The sequence below is a fragment of the Patagioenas fasciata genome, chromosome 5 (genome assembly GCF_037038585.1).
Source record: "Patagioenas fasciata isolate bPatFas1 chromosome 5, bPatFas1.hap1, whole genome shotgun sequence".
Lineage (NCBI taxonomy): Eukaryota > Metazoa > Chordata > Aves > Columbiformes > Columbidae > Patagioenas > Patagioenas fasciata.
Window position 1 is genome coordinate 15,974,971 of NC_092524.1, and position 23,329 is coordinate 15,998,299.

The window sequence follows — 23,329 nt, forward strand, 5'->3', positions numbered from 1 at the left end:
ATATGCCATGTTTGATCTTGAAATTCAACACTTTATTTTTATGAAGCTAAGGCTGAAAATCTTTTTTTCTTGGTAATGCTATTGTTTTTTCAGTCCTGTAGCTGCTTAGGGGCAGAGCAATGAGGGAATGACACACAGGCAGGAGAGGGAGACAATTAACTAAGTAGCCAAGTCATGTCTTTTTCTTAACAGGGTCGTCCAGGTTGGCACATTGAATGTTCCGCCATGGCTGGATGCATTCTAGGAGAGTCAATGGATATTCATGGAGGAGGGTTTGACCTCCGGTTTCCCCACCATGACAATGAGCTGGCACAGTCTGAGGTGAATGAACTGGCCTTCAGCTTCTGCAGTGAAAAAGCAACATGCTTTGCTTTGATTGCATAAATCCATCAATTAATTTTTAAAACTTTATGTGTGTTTTATATTAGGATAACTTAGTTCTCCGGTTTTTATTCTTAAATTATCCTACTTCATGGTATGTATATAAAGAGTGTGGTGTCTTTGGGGTTTTTTGTTTTTGCTGCAGGCATACTTTGAAAACAATCACTGGGTTCGGTATTTTCTCCATACTGGCCACTTAACAATTGCTGGCTGTAAAATGTCCAAATCTTTGAAGAATTTCATTACCATAAAAGATGCACTGAAGAAACATACAGGTAAAAATTACTCTGGATGCTTTTCATGTACTTTGAGTGATGACTGTGGTAATTTTATTATTCAGACATATAATGGAGTTTCCAAAAATGGCTAACTTCAGGTGTCGTCCTTCTTCACTAACTTTAGAATCGCTTCCTTGTTCTTCTGTTCCTTGTTGGTATTATCTGTATGTAGAATAGTGTTCTTTTTTGGTAGATGTATTGATAGTAAGAATATTAAAAAATATGTTCTTAGCCACTGGAGTGTTGAAGGCCATAAAAATACTTTAGATTATTATTATTTTCCTTTTTTATTTTGAAACTCCTAATAGCGCGACAGTTGCGGTTGGCTTTCCTCATGCACTCTTGGAAGGATACACTGGATTATTCAAATAATACCATGGAGTCAGCTATTCAGTATGAGAAGTTTATGAATGTAAGTAAGCTTTCCGTTCCTCCTCCAGCTTTCTAGGCTTTGTGTTGTCCTATGTGGTTCAAGGAATAGAACCCAAGGATATATAGCCCATATCCACAGACTGAGTTTGCCTCTGAGTTCATCAGGTGGGATGTCACAGTATTTGTTTAGCTACCATTGAACGTTCAGTTCCTGTAAATTCCACAGACAGCTACATTTCTCTGCAGCTGGGTGCTCTCTCCAAGTTCTAACATCTCTGAGCAGCTTGGCACTTCGATGCAAGATTAGTTTCTCAGTTCGGCTTGCTTATAGGACTCAGTCCAACAGACACTTTGTAACATGTCTACCAGATCAGACTTCACACAAATATAGCGAAAGGGGAAGAAGGAGCGTCCTTCCTACCTCGTCTCCTCACCACATATATCAAGCATTCGCCTCTATGTTTTGCGGGTATACATGAGGGGTCAGGCACAGTTCCCTTCCCTGTTTAGTTTGGAGCCGTGATTTAAAGCCACATTTCCTATGAGGAGGCTGTACAGTGTTTTGAGGTTGTTGCTGTTGGTCTTTCCAGCTGAAGCTATTCTGCTTTTTATATAAAACGTTTGGTTTGTGCCACAGAAGAAGTGAAAAATTACTTTTCACCAAGCTGTATGCCCACATAAAATAGGCCCTTAATGTAAAGCCATTTTTATTTTTTAGCTTCCATTGCTAGCCACACATTAACAATCTGCGATAAGAACTCTTGCCTAAACTTTTAAAAAATGGTATTGTATTTGAGCAGTTTCAGTTTCATAGTGTATTGTACAGTGGCAGAGCCAAGAGATAGAACTGAATTACAGTCCAACTGTGATTTATGCAAAATGTGTGGGTTTCCTTGTTTTGACAGATATCAAGTAGATCCTGGCTGAAACTGTTGAAACCATAACATTTAGGAGGCTAATTAAGAAATAATTCCTTTTTGTAGTAAATATTGATTCTGTGTAATTTAAATTTATTTTTAGCTATATTCTTCTTTTATAGGAGTTCTTTTTAAATGTGAAGGATATTCTTCGAGCTCCCACTGATGTGACAGGCCGGTTTCAGAAATGGGAAAATCAGGAAGCAGAGCTGAACAAGAAGTGAGTGGAATGTTCCTACTACTCTGTGAATAGCCATTGTGTAGCTACGTGTTTAAATTTTTTTTCTTACAAAAGTACTTACTCTGTATATAGTGATATTTATAAGTCCATAGCATTTCCACAGAGTTCCCCAACTCTATCCAAGCTAGGGAATTTAATCTTGCCACAGCTTTATGAAGTATATGTGAAATTGTTAATTTCCTATTTGTTTATGCCCTGCTTATGAAGGGAAAGAGAACTTTTTTTTTAGATAGCTGTTATTTTCCCCACTACTTAAAATGCTGTGCTTTTATCTGACAAGTGACTGATAATTCGCAGTCATTAAAACTGAAAAAAATAGTATTTTATACACTTCAAAATGCAGTGACCAAACTGAGTAAAACAGAAGTTAAACGACCTGACTAAAAGCATAAAAGATCAGAGTGCCAATGTTTGAAAATGTGTTATTGAGAGAGACAGTGATATCAATTTTGCAATCTTTCACTTTTATAACAAAACTACATTATTGTTTGTAATACGAACAGTTTCTGTATGACTTCTATTATGAGTGAAATTTAAAATAGAAGCCTCTTATATTGCAGTACTAAAAATGTTCCTAGTTCAGTTCACTGTTGTGGACAGAGATGTTGCCTATTGAAGGACCAAGTGCGGTTTAGTGATGTCCTCTGAAAATTTCATCTTCAATTGAGGATGGTAGAGAAAACCCTGTTACTAAAAAAAGAGAAAGACAGTAAATAATAGAAGGGTCAAAGGGAAGGGACAAAGGAGTGGGAGGAACAAAATATATGCTTCATGGATGTTTGGTTTTGTCTTCTTTCTCTACCACTTCTCATTCTCTTTTCTATGGAAAAAGGATGTTGTTTGAAACAGCAGTACCCTTTGAGTGATGAAATGGTACTTAATATACTGTATTATCTATTATGCCTATTCATGAACATTACAAAGGTTTACGTAAATTTATTCATTGTATCTGCTTGTAACAGCTTCATAACACTTCACTTTGTGGTAAGTTAATTTCCAAATTGATGTTCCTCACTGGAAAGATACTAAACAGAGTACTTGGCTGGTACATTGGGGTAGGAGAGCAATACTATTTAAAAATATAGTAAGCACAAGAAGGTACTAAGTAAGCAGTTTATACTGCTTTTAAAAACTGGTATGAAAAGGTCAGTTGCTGGAAAAGGTGTTAGATATTTGGATGGTTGTTGCCAATTAGATTATCCTGACTACCTTTGGCCATAGCTGCAAAACAACAGCATCGTGATAATGCCTTTTTCTCACTCATCTGTTTTTCCTTCAAATATAAACTATGATCAACAAAACATTATCTCACTTTTAGGTCCCCTTACTCTTCCAGCAGAAGTTCTTCAGAGTAGGTTGCAGATGCTTTTGCCGTCAACAGTAAAAAAAATCTTTTTCTTCTTAGTTTTTACGACAAGAAGGCAGCAATTCATGAAGCACTGTGTGACAATATTGACACTCGCTCTGTCTTAGAAGAAATGCGTTCATTAGTCAGTCAGAGTAACTCCTATATTGCTGCAAAGAAATCTTCCAGACAAATGCCAAACAGACTTCTTTTACAAAACATCAGTTCCTATCTCACTCAAATGCTAAAGGTATGTAATAGCAAGTAGTAACGTTGCTATTGCACTGTGAAATTATAAATGTTGTATTTTTCAAGTATGTAGGGATCTGTATAGTTGTTGTTTAAATCTTGTAGGAAACTAGAGATCTTCCACACACACCCCAACCTAAACAACCCCAAATTGCAGTGCGTGCTGCAGTAGGAGCAATTTGGAGTCCATTATGTTACATTATAATTTCAGCTAATGTTTTGTTGAATAGTGGAGAGCCCCTAGTACATGCAAAGAAAATTAGACAATAGAAAATATATGAAGTCAGAATGTCAAATCTAACAACTTTAAAGTTAAATCTGAAAGCAAATGCTTAGTATGCTTTATCAATTAAAAAATCAAAACATCATCTTATTAAAGCAGTGAATTGTGAGTTAAATGAGAACTAGTTGGCTTCAAAACCCTAGTATGTGTGATTTTGCTCATTTTTCATATACCTGGGACTTGATGTATGCAATCTCTTTTTTCTTTCTCTTTTTTTTTTTCCCCTACCCTTGACCAGATTTTTGGTGCCATAGAAAGTGATGACACAATTGGTTTTCCTGTTGGAGGGAGCAGTCAAAACATAAATGTAAGTGAAGGACAAAGTACACTACACGAAATTACTCTGTGTCCTTTGAAAGCTTAGGTTAGATAAAGTGATTACATTACAGATATGTAGCTGAATCGTATTCTTTCTGCATTTAAAACTTGAATCTGAAGTAATTAATTGGCTTAGGAAGCAGGATTTTTCTTTTATGAGAGCTTGGGTTTTTATAGGCTTGTTTGATTTAATGACAGACAAATTGTATAGCAACCAGAAAAAGAATTATCTTGTCTTCTGAATGATGAGTCTGTTTAAGAAACCACGTTAACGACAGACAGCACACGCTACTGTGTAAAGACTCATTACAAGTATTTATATGTTAAGTAGTTTCAAAAATATAATTACACTGATTGAACTTCCTTGTGGTACACCAGAAACCAACCTGGAGGCAGCTGGAGTTTTATCTGCATTTCAATCTCTTCTGACCTCATTTGTAGCCACAATTTTTATCTGGCTTTTGAAGGCTGTTTTGCTTTGGTCACCCAGCAGTTCCACTGTGATTCATAATTTTTCTGGAAATACTTAGGAGATACCTGATGAAAGTGCTGATGAGCCCTGTAATAACAGTAATGTTTTGTGGTGCAGGCAGGAAAAATAACTTCACATGAAAGCTATCTACTTTGCTGCCTTTGTTCATGCAAAATATTTGACATGGACAAACCAGTTCTGGTTTTCACCTATTTTTCTGCATTCAAAGATGTGACCATATGTTTCTCTGTTCCTCCTTAGAAGGAATAATTATTAATAAAACATTGTGGTGTAACAAAAGAGCTAAACTTTGTATTCATCAAAGGAAGAGGAAAGCTTGCTTGTGGTTGAAGAATGTGAATGAACACTCATCTGATAATTGCCCGTGCAAATACTTACATTACTGTGCTGTGGAAATCTCCAGTAATGCTATAACAAGGATAATAAGAAAGATGCTCAGTATTCCATACCAAAACCCATCAACAGTGAATTTAATTTAGCTCAGAATTATTTTGAATTTAAGAAGAAAGGTAGCACCTTAACACTTCTCTTTTTAGAGAAAAGGAAAATCAAATTTCTCTTTAGCGCTTCATTTAGGTAGTGTTTACAACAGATGTGCTTTATGGAAGGATTTGCAATAGTTTGGAACAAGAAGCTAAGACCTTTCAGTCTTTTAAAGTAATGTTGCCAAGAGTAGTAGAGTCAGAAGAATCTTGTGCACAAAGAATCCTATGCTAACATCTGTTAGCACACTTGTTAGAAGAATCTTATGCTAACACCTGTTATGCGTAAGAAACTTCTGGTTTTATCACCTAATACATTACTGGTTTAAGCATTATATTATAAAGATGCATAATATCACAAATGTTTTGACTGTTTCATTAAATATTAAACCCTATTTCAGTCTTCCATGCAGATACTTATTTTTCTTAGCAAAAAAATACCAGGTGAGCGTTCAAGGTTGGAAAACTTCTCATTAATTACAGTAGGCTGTAGATGAGGCCTTTTGTTTCTTTGTCTAAGTTGGAGATGAAGGAACTAATAGAGTCATTATCTCCAGAGAAGGCACAATTGCCTTCAAAAGCTTTGAAAGAACAACTAGCTTAATTACAGTGGTTCACTAATTTATTTGAAAGGGGACAGAAGAGATTTGAAGTCAGAAAACCTCAGGTTCCATAGTCTCATTTTCCAAATGCATTAAGTGTTGCTGTCAAATTAGTTATTTCTGGAAATAAAAATATTTCGTCTTGAAGTGGCTGGTAAAGTAGTGACAGTGCATGCTTTCCTGACACCACTTAATTTGCATGTTGAGCTGGTTTCAGTGTAGCGGGTGTAGTGCGGTTGTGACTGTTGCTTGCTTTCGATAGTCTGTTCTTTCTGCCGGATCTGTCAGCAATGGTTCCAGTTGTGAAGCTTTTGGCATAGTATTCACATTTATGAAAAGTTTTAGCAGAGCCCCTCAGCTCCTTTCACATGGGCACTTTTAGAGAACTGTCTGTTAATTGTACAGAAATCTGTCATGGAGATTAAACAGCTGGGAAGGACATGTGGAAACAAGTGTGCATTTTTTTTCTCTCTCTTCCCCACCCTCCAAAGTAATGACACTTTTAATTTAAGCAGTCTCCTGGGTGTCTGGCTTCTCTTGGGATTCCAGAGCAGTGTTGGCAGACAGTGCTGATCTCTAGTTGTTTTTTCTAATTGCTCACTGCTGTTCTTCACTAACTGCTTGCTGTTTGTATTCACTACCATTGAGAGCAGGATTCTCAGGACTTTTTCTTTGAGCTTTCATGACCAGCATTTACTTACATCTGAAATAATTCAACAGTAATCTCTCCCCACTTTTTGTTGGGGAGGGAGTCGTTAAGAATACAGACAACTGCACTGTATTGGAAATAAATATGATTAACATAAGCTAACATCTGAGAAACAGATTTATGTTCTAATGAAAATAAGTCCTAACATCATTTTCACCTGGTATGATGTCTGATAAGCAGCTGGACCTAAGTAAGGCAACACAGAACATGAAGGGATTATAGTTAGCATATCCATGTGGAACTGATATATCTGTAACCAAAAGGAGACAAAAAAGGAAAGGGTAGAGGCAGAACTCCACAAATTGATTTTATCTGCACAAAAGGAAAATTGTCAGCTAATGCAAATTGTCATCTATCCTTTGACATCAATAGTGCAATGACAATTTTTATTGATGCATATCTGCCCTGAGGGTTAAGTTCCATCCAACAGCACATAAATATGAAGTGGGTAAGGACATGTTTTATATCTAAATGATGATTAGCTAACTGTAGAAATAATTATCCTGCAGATTGAATCTACAGTGATGCCATACCTACAAGTTCTTTCTGAGTTCAGAGAAGGAGTGCGACAAATTGCCAGAGAGAAGAAAGGTGAGAGCTCACTTTTTCCTGTATTGTTGTGCCAGAGACTCAGCTTGTAAGAGTCAAACCGGGGGGATGAGCCAGCTGATAGTCTCTCTTTGCTTAGAGGCATCTTAAAAAGAAAGGCATCCTTAAATCAGAGCAGGTTTGAATATTGGAATCTCTGCTACTTGTTTCTTTAATTTGAGAAAGTTTTACAGGCTGCTAAAGTAATTTTCTTTTAATTTCCTAAAGAATCTGAAAGTTCTGGAATGATGAGGTCTAGTTGTTGTTTCTGTAGATTATGGGACTCCCTGCTTTCTAGGTATTAAAATACCCATGATCTCTGCCCCAAGGGAGCTCAGTTCTTTTAAGTGTAGATTGCTACACAATAGTACTGTGTAAACAGCCTGAGATTTTCTTAAATAGCCTGAGATATTAATTCTTATTTGTTAGTATAGTTGGAATTGTAGCTCCCCTGATGGTAACTGAGTGTTCTCCTTGGAGAATTCATTTGGGAGTTTGCTAGGAGTTGTTTTGGGCACTTTTTTTTCCACCTCTGAAAAGCTTTGATCATGCTGTATGTGTTGGCAGCAGAACTATAGAGTGTTAAAAAGGTTGTTCCATTAAGCCCTGTTTGATTTTACCAGTTGATTAGTTCCAAATGGTGCTCTTACTATTTTCTGCTGTTCCCTGTAGAATTTTACATGTCTTTAATATGTATTTGATTCTTGTTTTCTTAAAACTTTTTACATGGAAATTTGTACTTGAAGGCAAAATAGGGCATTTTAAAATACATTAAATATATATAAATAACCCATATATTATACAGAAATATAAAATTACTTGTAGTGTCTGGTTGATAACCTATTCAGCTGGCAAAGAATCTGAACCCTAATTCTGCTACTGTTTTGCATTCTTCTAAGAGCTAACAAGTTTACCTTAAAAGCACAAAACTGTATTTCTTAATTTGACTACTCAGCTATCAGACTCCTATAAGTCTAATTGATGGCGAGAAATAGGCTTATTAGCTCCAACAGCAAATACTTGCTCTAATTTGAATTAATTCAAGAAGTTTGTGTGTGTATCCTCAGCTAAAAATGTGACCTTTGGTCTTTCAATATTTAACATAAATACTGAATTCTTATGAGGCTTTTTCCTCCCCTTGCTTTCTGATGGTTTAGCTAAACTGATCCGCACTCTTAACAGTCATAAGGTTTAACTATCACGTGGCTTCTTGTAGATCATTTTTAGAACATACTTAGCACTAGATTGCTTACTGGCACATGACTTTCTTACTTGGAAGGTATTGATTTTTTGCCTGAAATAAATTGGGCAGTAAGAATAAAGCTGGATCTAGTTGCTATTTGGTTGGGGTATGGAACAATCTGCAGTGGCACCAGGGAGGCATCTTTCATTAAACTACTTGATATACGGAAGCTGAATGGTGGTTGGCAGGACCTGCACTGACATGCAACTCATTTGTTTCCCTGTATCCATTAAATTCTTGCATGCAAAACGTGTTAAATTACTCTAAAAGTTTTTCGGATTAATGGCTGGGGATATTGCCTCTACATGGTTGTAAGTAAAGGGGGTTTCCCCATCATAGTCCACAATCTGTATTGCTTCAAGTATTCGTAGAGGTTAAATAAAAAGTATGCTGTGTCTGTAAAACCTGCAGAGTAATACAAAAGTCCCCATTCATATGCATATAACTTAAAAAAATTTATCTATATTTACAAAACATTTCTCAGAACAACCATTTTTAAAACTTTTTTTTTGTAAGAACCAAAATGTATATACTCTACAAAAATTTTACCATCGTCCAGAAAGCTAACATTCAAACATATTAATAACATTAATTCTCTATTTTGTAAGCTTATTAGTATGCAACTGGAGATCTGTACCGATCATTTGCAGTTGAATCTTGACTTCATTTGTGAGCGTATCTAGCAGTGATGGTACACAGGAAAAAGCTGTGCTAGCTGTACAAGCGAAAGAAATACAGAAAACCTCTGCAAAAGACATCAGTGACTGGTTGGTCAGAGCATCTCTATGTTGTACACCCTGACGTTTTACTTGAGTACTTGACCAGCTACAAAGACCCTGTATGGTTGTCTCTGCAAAGATGCACAGTGGAGCAGATCTATGCTCTAGTGCAGCCCCTAATTCTTGGGAAGAATTCTCACGAGTGACAAATTGTTATTCAGATCTTCAAAAGAAGCAAGTGTCTTCAGTTGCTTAAATTGACTGCCCTGCCTGCGTCTTCATTTCAGCCATGGGTGCTGGTGCCATGTGGTATCTTGCTCTAAGCTGTTTCTAGGACACAGTGGGAAACCTTCTGCCGTCTTCCTAAAGTATCATGAATTGGCCAGAATTGGGACAAACTTGTTCATTGTAACTGTGCCTGCTCTTGTCTTTTGCTGCCAGTCTTAACATCCAGCATTCTCAAGATACTTCAAGCTCCTCTTTTTCCTCCCCATCACAGTGTTCTCATTCACAACAGCACAACATCTGCTTCGCATCTGAGGCTCTTGGCTTGAAACTCACAGAAACTGTGAAAAGAGTCCTGAGAAACAGTTACAGGCTCAAAGGGTGCTTAGCTACCAGGGTGTTCATGGGCATTGGTGATAAGATACTATCCCACTGGTTTCCTCAGTGAGGATAAAGGCTTATATCTTGAGGCAGCTCATAAACAACCCCCTGCCCAATCCCTAAATACCTGTGCTCTGGAGATACCACATGCAAAGAACAGGCACATTTCAGCCCTAAAAGCATGGTGCTGACTCATCTGGATAATAGAGGATTGATCAGAGGATGTGTCCTTTCATAAATAATATGTTTTGTTATACATTTTTCATTATTCTCTGTCTTGATGGATTTCTTCTTCTTAAACTTCCAATTATTATTTCAGACAAGTAAATATTTATAACTTAGTAGACACTGTTTTATTGAATAAGCAGTACCTTATACGTTCTTGGTATGACATGCAATTTCTTTGCCTAGGTTAGAGGTTTTAGTATTAACAGCCAGTGAGGTAATCTTATGCCTTATCTTAATGGCTTCTTTAGAGTTGCATCAAACATGAATGTGGTTCACTGTGTATAACTGTTCTGGATTAAGAAAAATAACTATTTAGTTGTGGCACACAAAAGAGCTCCTATAAAATGAAGTGCTTTCCTGTACAAAGAGAGTCACAGAACATTTCCATGCAATGAAATAGGGAGGCTGTTCCTTTTTATAGGATTAGGATAGTCAATGCTATTCACTGTTCAGCTCTCTGAGGCTCTAAGAATTATGGAAGAGATGAAGGCTCAGGGATGGTAGTTTTATCTACTGATATGTGCAGTGTTGAGTACAGTGTCTGGATGGTGCCTTCTGCTGCCAGAATTATTACCTTTGCGACCCCTATTACTTCTTACATTGAACCAGCCGAGAGTTGCTGAAAGGGAGAACACTTGCTTATTGCAAGCACATAGTATCATCTAACTCAAGTATTTATCTTGTCACACTTGGTAAGCGTTTCCTCTTAAATACAAGACTGTCTATAAAAAATGCCCCTGAATTAAGTTCACAACAGCAACATACAGGATCTTCTTGATGCATTTAATTCCTCCTCATAGTTCTGCTAATTCTCAGCTGATACAATTTCTCATCCAGGTAAATAACTTGTGTGAAGATCTGTTTTTCTCTTCAGACTTGATAGCATCTATTTCAGTAACATCTTGAGTTCTTAACTATTTGCCGTTGTCAAAGGCTCTCTAATAAGTTTGCAAGGAACAAAAATGGTAGTCATGGCGTCCTGATCACCATCCAGAAAGCCAAATCGAAATTTTCTGTTCTGCTACAACTGGTTTGCTTAAAAAAAGCAGCTTAGTCAGACTAGATGAAACTTATTCTGTACAAACAGGGGATGTTTGGATTACAGTTGCTCTGAAAAATATATGTGTAATTATCAAAACAACAAAATCATAGTCCTTCAGAGGCACTGTTAGATGTAGCTCGGGATATGTTAATCTGTGATTTTTCTAAAAAAAAGGCTTCTTAACCCTTCTTACTGGAAATTCTACAGCAACCATTAGGATCTTCCTAAGTCATATATCCTTCCACTGTGTTGCACCATTCCTGAATTGGCTTGGGTTTTCATTCTGTTCCCCTTCAGGAACAATGAGGGTATCTTGGAAGAAATTTCTGAATTTCAAGTCCATGCAGAAAAACATGCTGCTTCTCTGTACAGCTGAAAGAAGGCAGAACTTACTTAAAAGGTTTATAACTTTAAAACAAAAGACCTTTCTCTGGGCTGAGTGGTGATTTTTAATTGCATTTAAATAACTAAATAACTATACATTTCAACAAATCTTACTTTACTAAAAGTACTTTTCTTGTTCTGTAGTAACTGAAGTTCTGCAGTTGAGTGATGCTCTTCGAGATGATATCCTTCCTGAACTTGGTGTTCGGTTTGAAGATCATGAAGGTACCCAATTATATGTCTTGCAACTTTGTAGGTAGCTTAATCTTACTATTTTCATAAGAAGCAGGAAAACAACCTGTCAAAACTGATCTGGAATAATCCAACATACTCAAGGCCTGCCAAACTATAGCATATAGTATTTCTGATGTATGTATATATATATATTATAAATCTGTATATTGGAGTATATGAATGGAATATAAAAATGTACATTGCAATCTTTTTGATATTTTTCTGTAGTACCTAATTTCTTTGTAACTTTTGAGTAGTTACTCAGTCGTATTTGCACTCAGCTAGCAAAAAGAAAACGGTTATCATAGGGTAAATACATTTACCTCTGACTGTTCAAGCATTGGAAACTTATTAATCTGTTTTTCCTTCTTCAGGACTTCCAACTGTGGTTAAATTAGTGGATAAGGACACGTTATTGAAAGAAAGAGAAGAAAAGAAAAAGGTTATTATTTTAAGCATTCTATATTTTTCAATTTTAAAGTAATGTGTAAGGTGTGGATACTTTTACATATCTGATAACTTCTAAGAAAAATTTTAGACTAGCAACAAGGAAAATAACATAAAAGAATTTGCACTAAAATTTGAGTGGTGTTCAGGAAAATAGTTTTTGAAACAGTAGCTTCTTGAAAATGTTGTATGGGACCTAATGAATAGCCCTAAGGTTTTTTGTTTCTTTTTAAAAAATCTTCATATAATTAAGAGATGTTGAATGTTGCATGCACACTATCTTGTCTCTCTGGAAGAACGATTCCAGTGAGAAGCTAATGGGGACTTCTTTTGTCTGTACAAATGAAGTTAACATTTTCCATAGAACTAGACTGTATTTATCTGATATGTCAGAACAAAATGCCCTGGCTAAATCTTAATTAACGTAGTATGGATGAGAGAGATATTCAGAGTGTGGGGGTAAGAATTCACGTTACTATATAAAGATTGTGAATCCTAATTCAAATGCACAAGATCTGCACAGAAACCCTCATTTTGGCACTTCCTAGCATTAATATGTGACTTTGTAAAATTTAAAAGTAACACTTCATGTGTCTTTCTTCAGTTTTAATGAATGATAAAATGACTTCATGACTAGAATTATTTGGAAGACTTTCCAACACCTCTCCTTCCACATAGATGTTTTTCAGAAAAGGAAGAAGTAAAATGTAGTTTCAGCCAATTACAGGTATTTTCATCAAAGAGACATTTGAAGGCAGTTTGTATGTAGCTGCTGCGTAGAACCCAGAGTACATTTTCCCTGGAAACAGTATTATGTTCAGTACTGTCAGAACCTTTGCAGACCGATAGGTCTCTTCCTCAGCAAGTGCAAGATGAGATTTTTGTTTTTCATGAAGTTTTATAAGTTGGCTAAATTTGGATAGTTGTTTCCGTAGAAACATCAAGCAGTACAACTGCTTCTTGAGAAACTGTAATGTCTTCACAGTTTCAGGCAAGAACTTAAAATATCAGTGGAATATGGTCTTTTTAAAAAGTCATTTGAAAAACATTTTTCCCTGTGAAATGGCAGGACTACTTCTTCTGCAGGCTTCGTAGGTTTTCTTTTGTATGTATGCAATCTGCATGCAAAATGCATTCTCCTCAGTTAAAACTGCTTTAACTGTGAATAAAAGCAAATGAAATCAAAGTCGTACACTGGAAAGGATCAGACAATCCTAATTATAAGGCATAGTGGTTTTGCTGCAGGTCATGCTGCCAGTTCTGCCTGTAATTAGATATCCAGGGGAGCTAGCTGGCTCAGATTTCTAGAAAACAACCAAGTAGTTACCTTTTACTCATTAACATTGCCTTTCATAGATTGAAGAAGAGAAAAAAAGGAAGAAAGAAGAAGCAGCCAGGAAAAAACAAGAGCAGGAAGTAAGTGTTCAGATCCTTTTAATCTGGTTTTGAAGAAAAGTGCTAACAGAGATAGTCACGTGCAGGAAAGATTATATTAGAACGTAGGCTCTCTGCCCGGCCTTAGCTGGGCCTCCATTTATTTTTTTTTTTTGTCTCTAATTTCCTGCTCAGAATGACTTTGGCTTGCAGTTCTGATTTGAATATTCAGCTCCTATTATAGAGAAACCATCATTGAAAACACAACTACAGAATGCAAAGGCTTCTCAGAAGATCTTGGAGGACATATTTCAGTCTATAGACAGTATTACTTCCTTAATTCCCAAAGCAGTTTCTTACATGCTTGTTAGAGAACATTTTGCATGTGTCATTTATAATTTTCTTCCCTTTCCAGTGCTGTAGGTATGTGTGAAAACAGTTGCTGGTTTGTTTGGTTGTTTGGTGGTTTTCTTTTTAAGAATCCACCTGTTCCTTATGATTGAACTCTGAAATGTAGTGTTTTGTAAAAAACACATTTTATCTCTGCAGTTGGAATTGAGATAGCTCAAAGGTTTTAGGCTCTGGAGGAGGAGTAGACAGCCAGAGGAGATGGACTCACAGGAGAAAAGATTGTTTGCTATGCTGATGACTCTAACAGTACAGGAAATGCGCTCCTGGTTTAAAAGAGGAAGTAAACTTTTAGAGAGCACTGTGTACAGAGAGACAACCAGATAAATAGCATTTATTATCCACAAATTCTAAGTAGCTTTTTGCATTCTTTCAAAAAATTGATTCCCTTGCTTTGGGCATAAGTTACTTGGAAAGGATTCCAAGATGTGTTTGTTTACAGATAAGATGAAGTTCAGTTTATTTTCAGTGCAATTACTTGCATCCTGATTCTGCTGTGACATGCACAGAAACTTTTGCTCTTCAGCAGGAAACTGCTGATAAAGGTGGTTCCCTTTGCTGTGAGTTAATTGCTGAATATTCTTTACTCATAGCAACTATTCACTTTTTGTGTTTATACCTAAAACATTAAGGGACCAAATCAGCAAAAATCAGATGTAGTTTTTGACCTATGTGAGTTATTTTGAGTTCTGCAATATATCTGTTTTATTCAGTTGTCCTCTACAGATTTAAATCATTTTTTTCCACCATACAAGCACAGCTAAGACTTATTGAGTTGTTCCTCACTGGAAGTTTAATTTCAAATGATAAATAATTGTGAATAAATGCTCTTTGATTTGTAAATTATAGTCTACTTTTTGTTTTGCATGTGACAGGGTGTCAGTAATGAGTGTGATACTAATACAGTTAATGCATGCTTTATATTACAGGCAGCAAAACTGGCAAAAATGAAGATTCCACCACATGAAATGTTTAAATCAGAACATGACAAATATTCTATGTTTGATGAACACGTAAGAGTCTTTTCTTTAGATAGGGAGTGGTTTTCCTTTCCCAGTGGTATGTAATTGTATGTGTACCTGGCTGATCTTGTTCCAAAACCTCCAGGGTAGTGCTATTAATGTAGTGGGTGGAGGGAAGGAGAGAAAGAAAAAGTGATACATTGATTTTATTGCACATACCTTGCATTGAGGAGCAAGGCTCTCTGTTAGCCATCATTTCAAGGGTATTTTAATTGTCCCCCGGTCTCCTTTCTCACTGCAGACAAAATTTTTCTGTAGATCTTGTGGGTAGGAATATGTATAATGTTTGTTCATGGATTACCCCGTTGCAAGGCAAGGAACTCACTTGCATGTACAAACTCTCCAACTCTGCCTGAACTGATGGAGACATCCGTGTTTCTCAGAGAGCTCCTGTGCTTCCTTTTTGGTTCTGCCCACTGTTTTGCTCTCTCCTGGCAAAGGATATCTCAAGGGGCTGCAGAGAGAACTTTGCTCGATTGCTCCCCTTGAGGATAAAGTTGTTACTTGGAAAACATAAAGCACTGCTTTTTCAGCACTTCATCCATGACATTGGTCATGCTTCTCCCTGTCTTCTTCACCCATGCAAATTCAGGCCCTGAAGGCCAGTAAAAATGGAGATTGTAAATACTGGAAAAATTCCCTGCAAGTCAGGGAGAAATCCATAAAAAACTCTGATCATACTTTCTCCATCAAGAATGCAAAGCTCTTACTGCTTCTGCTTTAAACCTTGGACTCAATATTCTAGTATGATTAAAAGTGGTTTCTTAACCATCTGTTTTGGGATTAGTCATTATTCTCTTAACTGTAACCATCTAGAAGTTAGTTGTCTAAGCTTCCCTTACTTATTACAGGACAGAAAATAAATACACCCCTTGACCCTTGATTACCTAAAAAAGGAAAATACACAAATAGTCAAAGTTAGTTGTCAAACTTTTAGGTGACTAAAATTAGCTAAGATGCACCTCATCCTGACAGTTTGTCATTATGTCATTATCCCCCTATCTTAATAAAACACGATTTCATAAGGAGCAAAAGAAATCCAAGAGGTTTTTTTTTTTAATGTTTCAGGGATTTCCCACCCATGATACAGAAGGCAAAGAACTCAGCAAAGGACAAATTAAGAAGCTAAAGAAACTTTATGAAACCCAAGAAAAGCTATACAAGGAATATCTACAAATGGTTCAGAATGGAAGTGCAAATTGAAAACAAGAGGACTTTTTTTTTAAAGGCGAGTGCTCGGTCACCATTGAAGAAGTGAGCATATACTGATGCTCAAATTCCTGTTTACACTTTCTATTAGGTGCAAAGTAAAAATCCTGTTTACGTGGATTAATAATGTCATCTGGAAAGTCAATAAAAATCCATTCTTAAAAAAAGCCAACCTGTAAGAACTTTCTTTGCAACAACAGTAGCAGTTTGAATGGCTGCCAGTTCTATTTGGGAAGGTGCTGCTCAGTCAGCGAATCCACATAAGGATTCCTGTTTCTTATACCTGTCCAGGCTTTGGTTAATTTGTCCTGCATACTGATCTCTCTCTAAACCCCACTGTAGCTTGCATTCTTGAATGTATCACAGTCAGCAGAATTTACCACTAAATGGGAGCTGAGTAATTTGTCCCACAGTAAGAATAGTATTTTCCAGATGACTTTAGTATCTTTACATAAGCAGGAAAAACTGTTTATTATGATACTTACTCTAGCTGCTGTTATTAAAAACTCTTGTAAGTATACTCAGAACACTTTGCACAGTAGAAGCTAACAGTCCCTTTGTTGCAAAAGGGAACAGATATTCATCTTTGCTCAACTTGCAGTTGAAATCAAGTGGAGAAGTACAAGGCAAACGCACCTGCTTTCAACCAGCAGTTGGGGAAGACATGAAGGGCTAATGGTGGTGGGTGGTGTGTTCTTGGAGCTAACCCTCCAAGGAAACAGCAGTGCTGCCAAAGGACTTGATACCTGTTTAGAGCAAAGGGGAATTAACATAGGGTTTCCTACTGAGATACAGTTTGTCGATTGGTTTGCAATTAGGAAATACAGCTATAAGTTGCTTGTTATTAAAGACTAATGTTTTTAACATGACAGTTTAACCCTGCTTCAATAATCTTTGTGATGTCATATGGTCACATGTCTGCAGGGACAGTTCTCTGTTGCCTAGTAATGCATTTCACTCACGGTAGCTACTTCACAAAATCCTAAAAAACATCTCGCCTACTTCACAGCTGCATATCACAGCTATGTGTCTGATATGCAGAACTATGTTCATCAAGTAATAAGCCTCAAGGTGACTTGCAGAAGGTTATAGCGTGACATCTCTGTTCTCTGAACTCTAAGGTCCATGCTATAACCATTAGGCTATATTCCTGTCCTTAATTAAAACATCTTTGCTTTATCTTTTTTGTATTTATATTCCTCCTTCTGAGGAATGAACATATTTGGAGTAACAGAAAGGTCTAGTAAGTTTTTTTCCCAGTTTGTCTGTATTTGCCTTTGAAAACAAACTTAATGTTATGGTCAGTAAATCACATGCGTCTTGTATGCAGGTAGTATAATAAAATCTGTTGTGAAGTACAAATTGTATATGACCTTTGTATATTGGAAAGAATGTAGATCTTTAGGCCACAACCATATTTTTGAAATGAAGTTTACAGAGCTTTTCCTTTAGCTTGCTATTACTAATTTAATTCTACATTCAGTATTTTATTATTCTGCTAATTTCTAATTAAATGTATAAACACGTTTAAACTGCACAGTTATACTTTAAACAGCCAGCCACAGTCACAAGGGCCACTTTTCCATTCTTTGGTCTGCGAACAGAAAAGGATCAGTTGCATTTTTACACCATTCTATATTCTAACCCCCTTCAACATTAGCAGCTCATTGTTTTCTTCCGAACGTGCTCCCCCAAGACACTCGTGCACTCAGGACACCCATGAAGGGATGGGATGTGCCTAAGCTGCAGTCACAAGATGCTGCTTCTCAGCCAGATAAGGTTCTCCAATTCCAAACTCCCTGCAGTCCTCAACAGCTTCCAGGGTTAGTTCTGCAAACTTTACAGGAATCCTAGACCTGAATCATTTCTAAAGACAGCACAGACTTCACTGCTTTAACCACCTTTCTGACCATGAACTGCTTCTAAAGTTGCTACTTAATGTCAAATAGTGAGAGTAATTTGCTTACAGAAATTCTTTTTTGGTGATCCAAGTTACCAGTTGTTTAAAGCTATTAATAGTTAGCATGTCACTACTGAGAAGCCACTGTTAATCCATCGCTGTCTGGGATTCTAGTTTCTTTAGGACATCTTCAAGATAATATACTGGCTTTCCCCCCACCACACAGTTTTTTCTCTTCCTGCTGTGTTTTAGTAGCACCTTATTCAATTCCATGGTTTATCTACTACTTCAATATAGAAGCTTTTTTTTTTTAAATGGCCTTTTCCCTTCCCAAATGCTTCATTTTGTTTCTGGGGCAACTCTCCTTGCACAGATTTTATGAACATTTCAGAGTCATTCTTGAAAAGTTATAATCTGTTTTTTCTGTATGCTTCCCACATGCACGCACTTATTCTTCCCTCAATATTTTTAAAAATTTCATAGTCATGTCAGATAAGGGACTCTGCTGTATTTACTGCTCCATTAATGTCTTCTTCTACCTCCAAAATTATTTAGCTCATGCTTGCCATTTCTGTGTTTTGTCTGATTGACAATTTGTTTTAAACTATGATGATTTGAAAGAATCCTTATCCAAAACACCTGTGCTGCTAAAGCCATCTTCTGCTACAGCAGAAACAGCATTCCTGTCTTTGAATTCTCTTTGAACACAATCAAAAGTCTCCTAAAATTAAAGGTATTCTTTTCATAGACATCACAAGGATCAGAGCCTTTGAAATCCTCTCCTCTTCAGGCTCACCTTGGGTCTTAGGTGATCATTGCTCTTCAACACAACTACTTATTCTCCCCTGCTTTTCATAGTCTTCTGCTATCTAGTTCATGCATTTTTGAAGCTGCTGCCTTCAAGCAAGCTTCTCACTTGAATCCTCCCACAGTAAAGCCCTCAAAATCTTCCCATACTTGAACGTTTCTTCCAATACTTGAACTGGTTTTCCAGTTAAATTTTTTTTTCTTCCTATCTGTTTCAGCTATCCTTGGAAGTCAGTATTGTCAGCAAGGAAAATGTCTGATTCATGAAGCATCTATGAGTTAGTGGACTGGACTAAAAAAAAAAAAAAAAGCACACAAATTGGCAACTCTTCCTGTAAAGAAGCTGCTAAGATTTTACTTAACAGCAAGTTAATTTGTGCTCTCCAAATAAAATCAGAGTAAAATAAATAAAACCAGAGTAAAATAAAATATTTTGAGTTTTTTTTTTTTCAAAAGCAGGAGGATAATAAAAATGACCTTGGCAAAAAGCCAAGAATTTGTAACCAAAAACGAGTTCCAGAGCTACTACAGATTAGTTCCTTTTATCCTCTCTGGAGCCACAATTTAGCAAAAGCTTAACACTATGCCAAAGGCCCTGGTGAAGGAAAACTTGCTAACCACCGAAGAACGCTCCAGCCAGGACTGGATGCACACTAAGATGACTTCTCGGTGAAGGTGTTCCAACTGATCTGTGTGATCACTGAAATGCACAGCGCAAGACCTCTTCCCTGGCAATCCATCAAGGTGGCACTTAAGTGAATTCCACTGCACTTGCCTAGTGAGACTGACCTGGCAACCAGAAGAGAATGCAACAGCAATGATCTGCATTCCCTGTCTCAGTCACCTGTCTCTCAGCAAGGCAAATGAATAGAGGACTCCACAGTATTGTATTTTTTAATTTCATTTTACAATGTACATGTATGCATGCACTTGCTCAGGGAAGCTAGTCTGGAATATGATTTTCTAAGCATTATTGAAATTAAAATTCCCACAGCAAAATCTTAGAATTTTTGGAACACGGACCTCATATTGGTCTGTAAAACATGGAACTTCTTATTTTCCATCTATCAAAGAACTTAATGAGAGATGGCAAGGTAAAAGTGTGGTGCTTCTGTTTGTAATTGCACCCTTGGCTGAAGACCAAACTTGGCAGCAGCAAATTTTCTGTCTTTTGCTCAGAGTGTGCTTTTCAGCCTTTCCAATGTGAATATTCACATTGATGTCAAATGTCAATACTGCTCCACTGAAGAGAATAAGTTCTGCCATCACTCAATTTGTTCAGATACTGGTAGAAAAATCTGTGAATTGTTCAATCTGGTCTTGTTGCCTCCAATTTTCTCAAACACTTTTAACTAATGAGTGCCTAATTACATTTATGATACTCTCTTTGACCTCTTTATCCTAATGTCTGTATATGCTGTCTGCTGTGCAAATAAGCAAATCTCTGCAACATACCGTACATTCCTTCAGCTTATTTTTCTACATTATAAGCTAACACTTTCTGGTGGTGGTAGCTGTTGGACCAACTTTAGCTCCCTTTTTTTAATTACACAATTTCTACCAAACAAATATGGAAAGGAATTTTTACTCGTCTCTCTGATTTCACGGGGCAATTTCTATACAAGTCGGTGTACCACATGCATAGTATTTAGCATGCATAGTACTTAATGTGTCTCCTGAGACAGAACAAATTAATTAAGAAGCACATTAGCTATTTAGTACCAAGACTCCACTTAGCAATGATCAAAGTTTTTCCTTCAGAAAAAGTCACTGACGAACCAGGTCTTATCTCTCAAGTTAGTTTGTGAATGTCTGGCATCTCACTGAGAGCAGTTTCCATTAATACCCACCCAAGGGCAGAAGCCACAGACACTTTAATGCCAGTTTCATATCTCAGCCTAAGCTTTCTCTCCAGTGTTTAGTGCATCTGTTCAGCAGCTCTGCCATAATCCCTTCTCCCAGTTTTGGTTCTCCCAGCTCTCGGGTATGCTAGGCTGCATGTTTAAATCAAGCCAGGGTGATTCAGCAAATATCTTTTTGCAGCTCTCTGCAGGGTATGAGCACCTGACAGCAAGATGACTCCACAGATCGTGCCTATCTGTAGTCCTAGTGTCCACCACTGTGCTACGAGAGGTTAGACAACAGTCAGCAAAAAGCCCTCGCTGATCATGGGAGATTTATGCCTTTGGAGAGGGGCATTAAATGCAAGGATGTAAAGTAATTTAAATATATGTGTTCAACTTACATCAGTGGAAGAAGAGAGCCAAATACTTCCAGCACTCTGGACTGTTTCAAGGCTTTAATAATTGGTCCAGAAGAAACCAAATCTACTTTTACAAGACCATCCTATTTCTAATATAATTCATGGTTTGTGGCATTAATGAGAACTGCATTAACAAGATGGTGACTAACGCAAAGGGGCAAATGCTACACAAGCCACAGAAGATACAGCAGAGCAACAAAAAGTCTGAACAGGGCTGCAGTGCATTCCTGCAACAGCAGAAAGGTACAGCTAGATCTCAAGCAAAACTCAAGCAAAACCTCCTACATCTCCAAACATCTTTTGGGTGGAAAGGAGAAATAGCTCTTAACAAACTGGAGATTGACAGGAAAAGCTTAAAAGAATAGTTGACAGCTGTGAACCAGCAGCAAGAACAAAACTGTGAGGCAGGAATACCTTCAGATAAATCCTCCTTTCAGAGTTCATTATGCTCTTCTTTGGAAGACTGATAATTGTGGCCACTGTAATGATTAAAGTTGTCCTCAAGTAAGAATTCATGGAAGTATGAGGAGGCCATTAACCTACTGATGTTAGAAGGTCTAGTATAGAAAAACAGGGAAAAAGAGTTGGGAGCAAAGAAAATAAATGGAAGAACCTTCCACTGAGCATGTCCTCTGGCCCACCAAATCTGCTTGTTTGTACAAGTGACTCTACATTCCTGCAGTTCTTTAGCTGTTTGTTACATTACTCAAAATTACCTTATTCCTTAGTTACAGTATTGGTACCTTTTAAACTAACTATTCCTTAATTATTCCCGTCACTAAATTTCTACAAAAACCTGAATTAATACAACATTAATGTATTGCTTGGTTGTTAGTTAATAAATATTGGTTTCATAATTTCCAAATTTTGCCCACAATTGTGATAAATCCATTAATTACTGAAATCCAAGACTAAGTTGCAGACCTGCAGAACACATTTTTTAGAACGAGGGAATCCAGTGACACAATAAATGGGCAGAGGTTTTTCCTACTGAGTGAAAGATTACTAAAACTCTTAAGTGGCTCCAAATGCTGAAATTGCACTGTTCTAACATCATGCTACACAGCGTCTGCTGCTTACAAGTCACCATACAAACAGAAGCCAGATTGTTAGGGGATTATTGTTTTGTGGTTGTTGTTTTGTTTTGCTTTTTTTACGGAAGAGTAAATTACATCCGTATCTAGACTAAGAAACAACGCTGGAAATGTGAACATCTGCATTTTCAAAAAGGTGCTCAATCTGAAACATCAGAAAGGGCTTTTTAATAGGAAGCACTCAAGTCTTTGATTTGCCTATCAACTTTGAAACTTTAGTCTTATCCATGTAGATTATATACAGAGCGGTTCTTAAAATCATTATCAGATTATTCATCTAGTTACAATGCAACCCTCCCAACAGAGGTACGTGTACCTGCTAGGACAGTAAACCTCACACTGCCGGTGACTGAGCAGAAGACAGGCATCGCCAGGTCTGTCTTGGCAGCTGAAGAAACTGGAAAGCAGCACCGCACCGCAGCAGCCAGGCACTGGCGCCTCAGAAACCGCGTTTCCCAGTCCCCTGCACGGACAGTCCTAAGCACAAGGCCAGGGCCCGGCACAGCTGACTGCGTGCGGCTGCCACATGCAGCAGTTACGGGTCCTCGGCACCGCAAACGCGCCTTCCACCCGCCACCTCCTCCCACCTGCAGGGCGCACCGAGCTGGCAACTCGGCGCTTCACCGCCGCGGCGGCCAGCACGGCTAGAGCCCGCCCCAGGCCCGGCCTGAGCCAAGGGCTCACGCCGCGGCACGCGGCACCGCCAGGGGCGGCTAAAGAACACCTGGGAGCCGTAACACGAACAGCGCGAGGTCACCCTCCGCGCCTGGGCCTAGCGGCCCTCGGACACGGGACGGGCCGGGGCCTGCCCAACCACCCCCCAGGGCCGAGCGCCTTTCCCGACGCGTTCCGAGGGCGCGGCCTTCAGCGCGCAGAGGCCGCCGGGCGCCCCCACCATGTTGCCACCCACCCCACTCGCGGCCGCTGTCGCTTTAAGGACGGAGGCACGAGGCGCCTCGCGCCCCCGCGCCGCATCACGCGCTCGCCCCGCGCGCCGGCAGCCCCGCGCGCACATCCCCCCCGCGCTTGCTCTGTGATTGGCTGAGCGCCGCGTCGTGGGGTAGTCAACATGGCCCGCGTGCGGCGCAGCG

At 38.1% G+C, this 23,329-nt stretch overlaps 1 protein-coding gene and 1 long non-coding RNA gene across 8 annotated transcripts in view; one reads left to right on the forward strand and one right to left on the reverse strand.

Annotated features, from left to right (window-relative positions):
- Positions 1-17,536, forward strand: part of CARS1 (cysteinyl-tRNA synthetase 1) — a 34,938-nt gene extending 17,402 nt beyond the window's left edge. For both annotated transcript variants that reach the window (XM_065838097.2, XM_065838098.2), the window contains 12 exons: positions 193-321; positions 527-656; positions 968-1,071; positions 2,071-2,168; positions 3,595-3,784; positions 4,305-4,373; positions 7,180-7,261; positions 11,625-11,705; positions 12,089-12,156; positions 13,518-13,577; positions 14,873-14,956; positions 16,034-17,536. In XM_065838097.2, the coding sequence (XP_065694169.1) occupies positions 193-321; positions 527-656; positions 968-1,071; positions 2,071-2,168; positions 3,595-3,784; positions 4,305-4,373; positions 7,180-7,261; positions 11,625-11,705; positions 12,089-12,156; positions 13,518-13,577; positions 14,873-14,956; positions 16,034-16,168 (1,230 nt within the window). In that variant the 3' untranslated portion in view covers positions 16,169-17,536. The remainder of the gene's footprint in view (positions 1-192; positions 322-526; positions 657-967; positions 1,072-2,070; positions 2,169-3,594; positions 3,785-4,304; positions 4,374-7,179; positions 7,262-11,624; positions 11,706-12,088; positions 12,157-13,517; positions 13,578-14,872; positions 14,957-16,033) is intronic.
- LOC136101732 (uncharacterized) lies at positions 11-23,236 on the reverse strand. Of its 6 annotated transcripts, none has more exons than XR_011739306.1 (6): positions 22,555-23,236; positions 16,811-16,920; positions 15,125-15,200; positions 12,038-12,097; positions 3,502-7,364; positions 11-2,879 (listed from the first exon to the last, which is right to left on the reverse strand). It is a non-coding gene; the product is annotated as an uncharacterized lncRNA (long non-coding RNA). The 6 variants fall into 6 exon arrangements; XR_010651375.2 differs by having other exon boundaries at positions 3,502-11,468; XR_011739305.1 differs by adding an exon at positions 21,559-21,701 and having other exon boundaries at positions 3,502-12,097.
- Between the last annotated feature and the right edge of the window lie 93 nt (positions 23,237-23,329).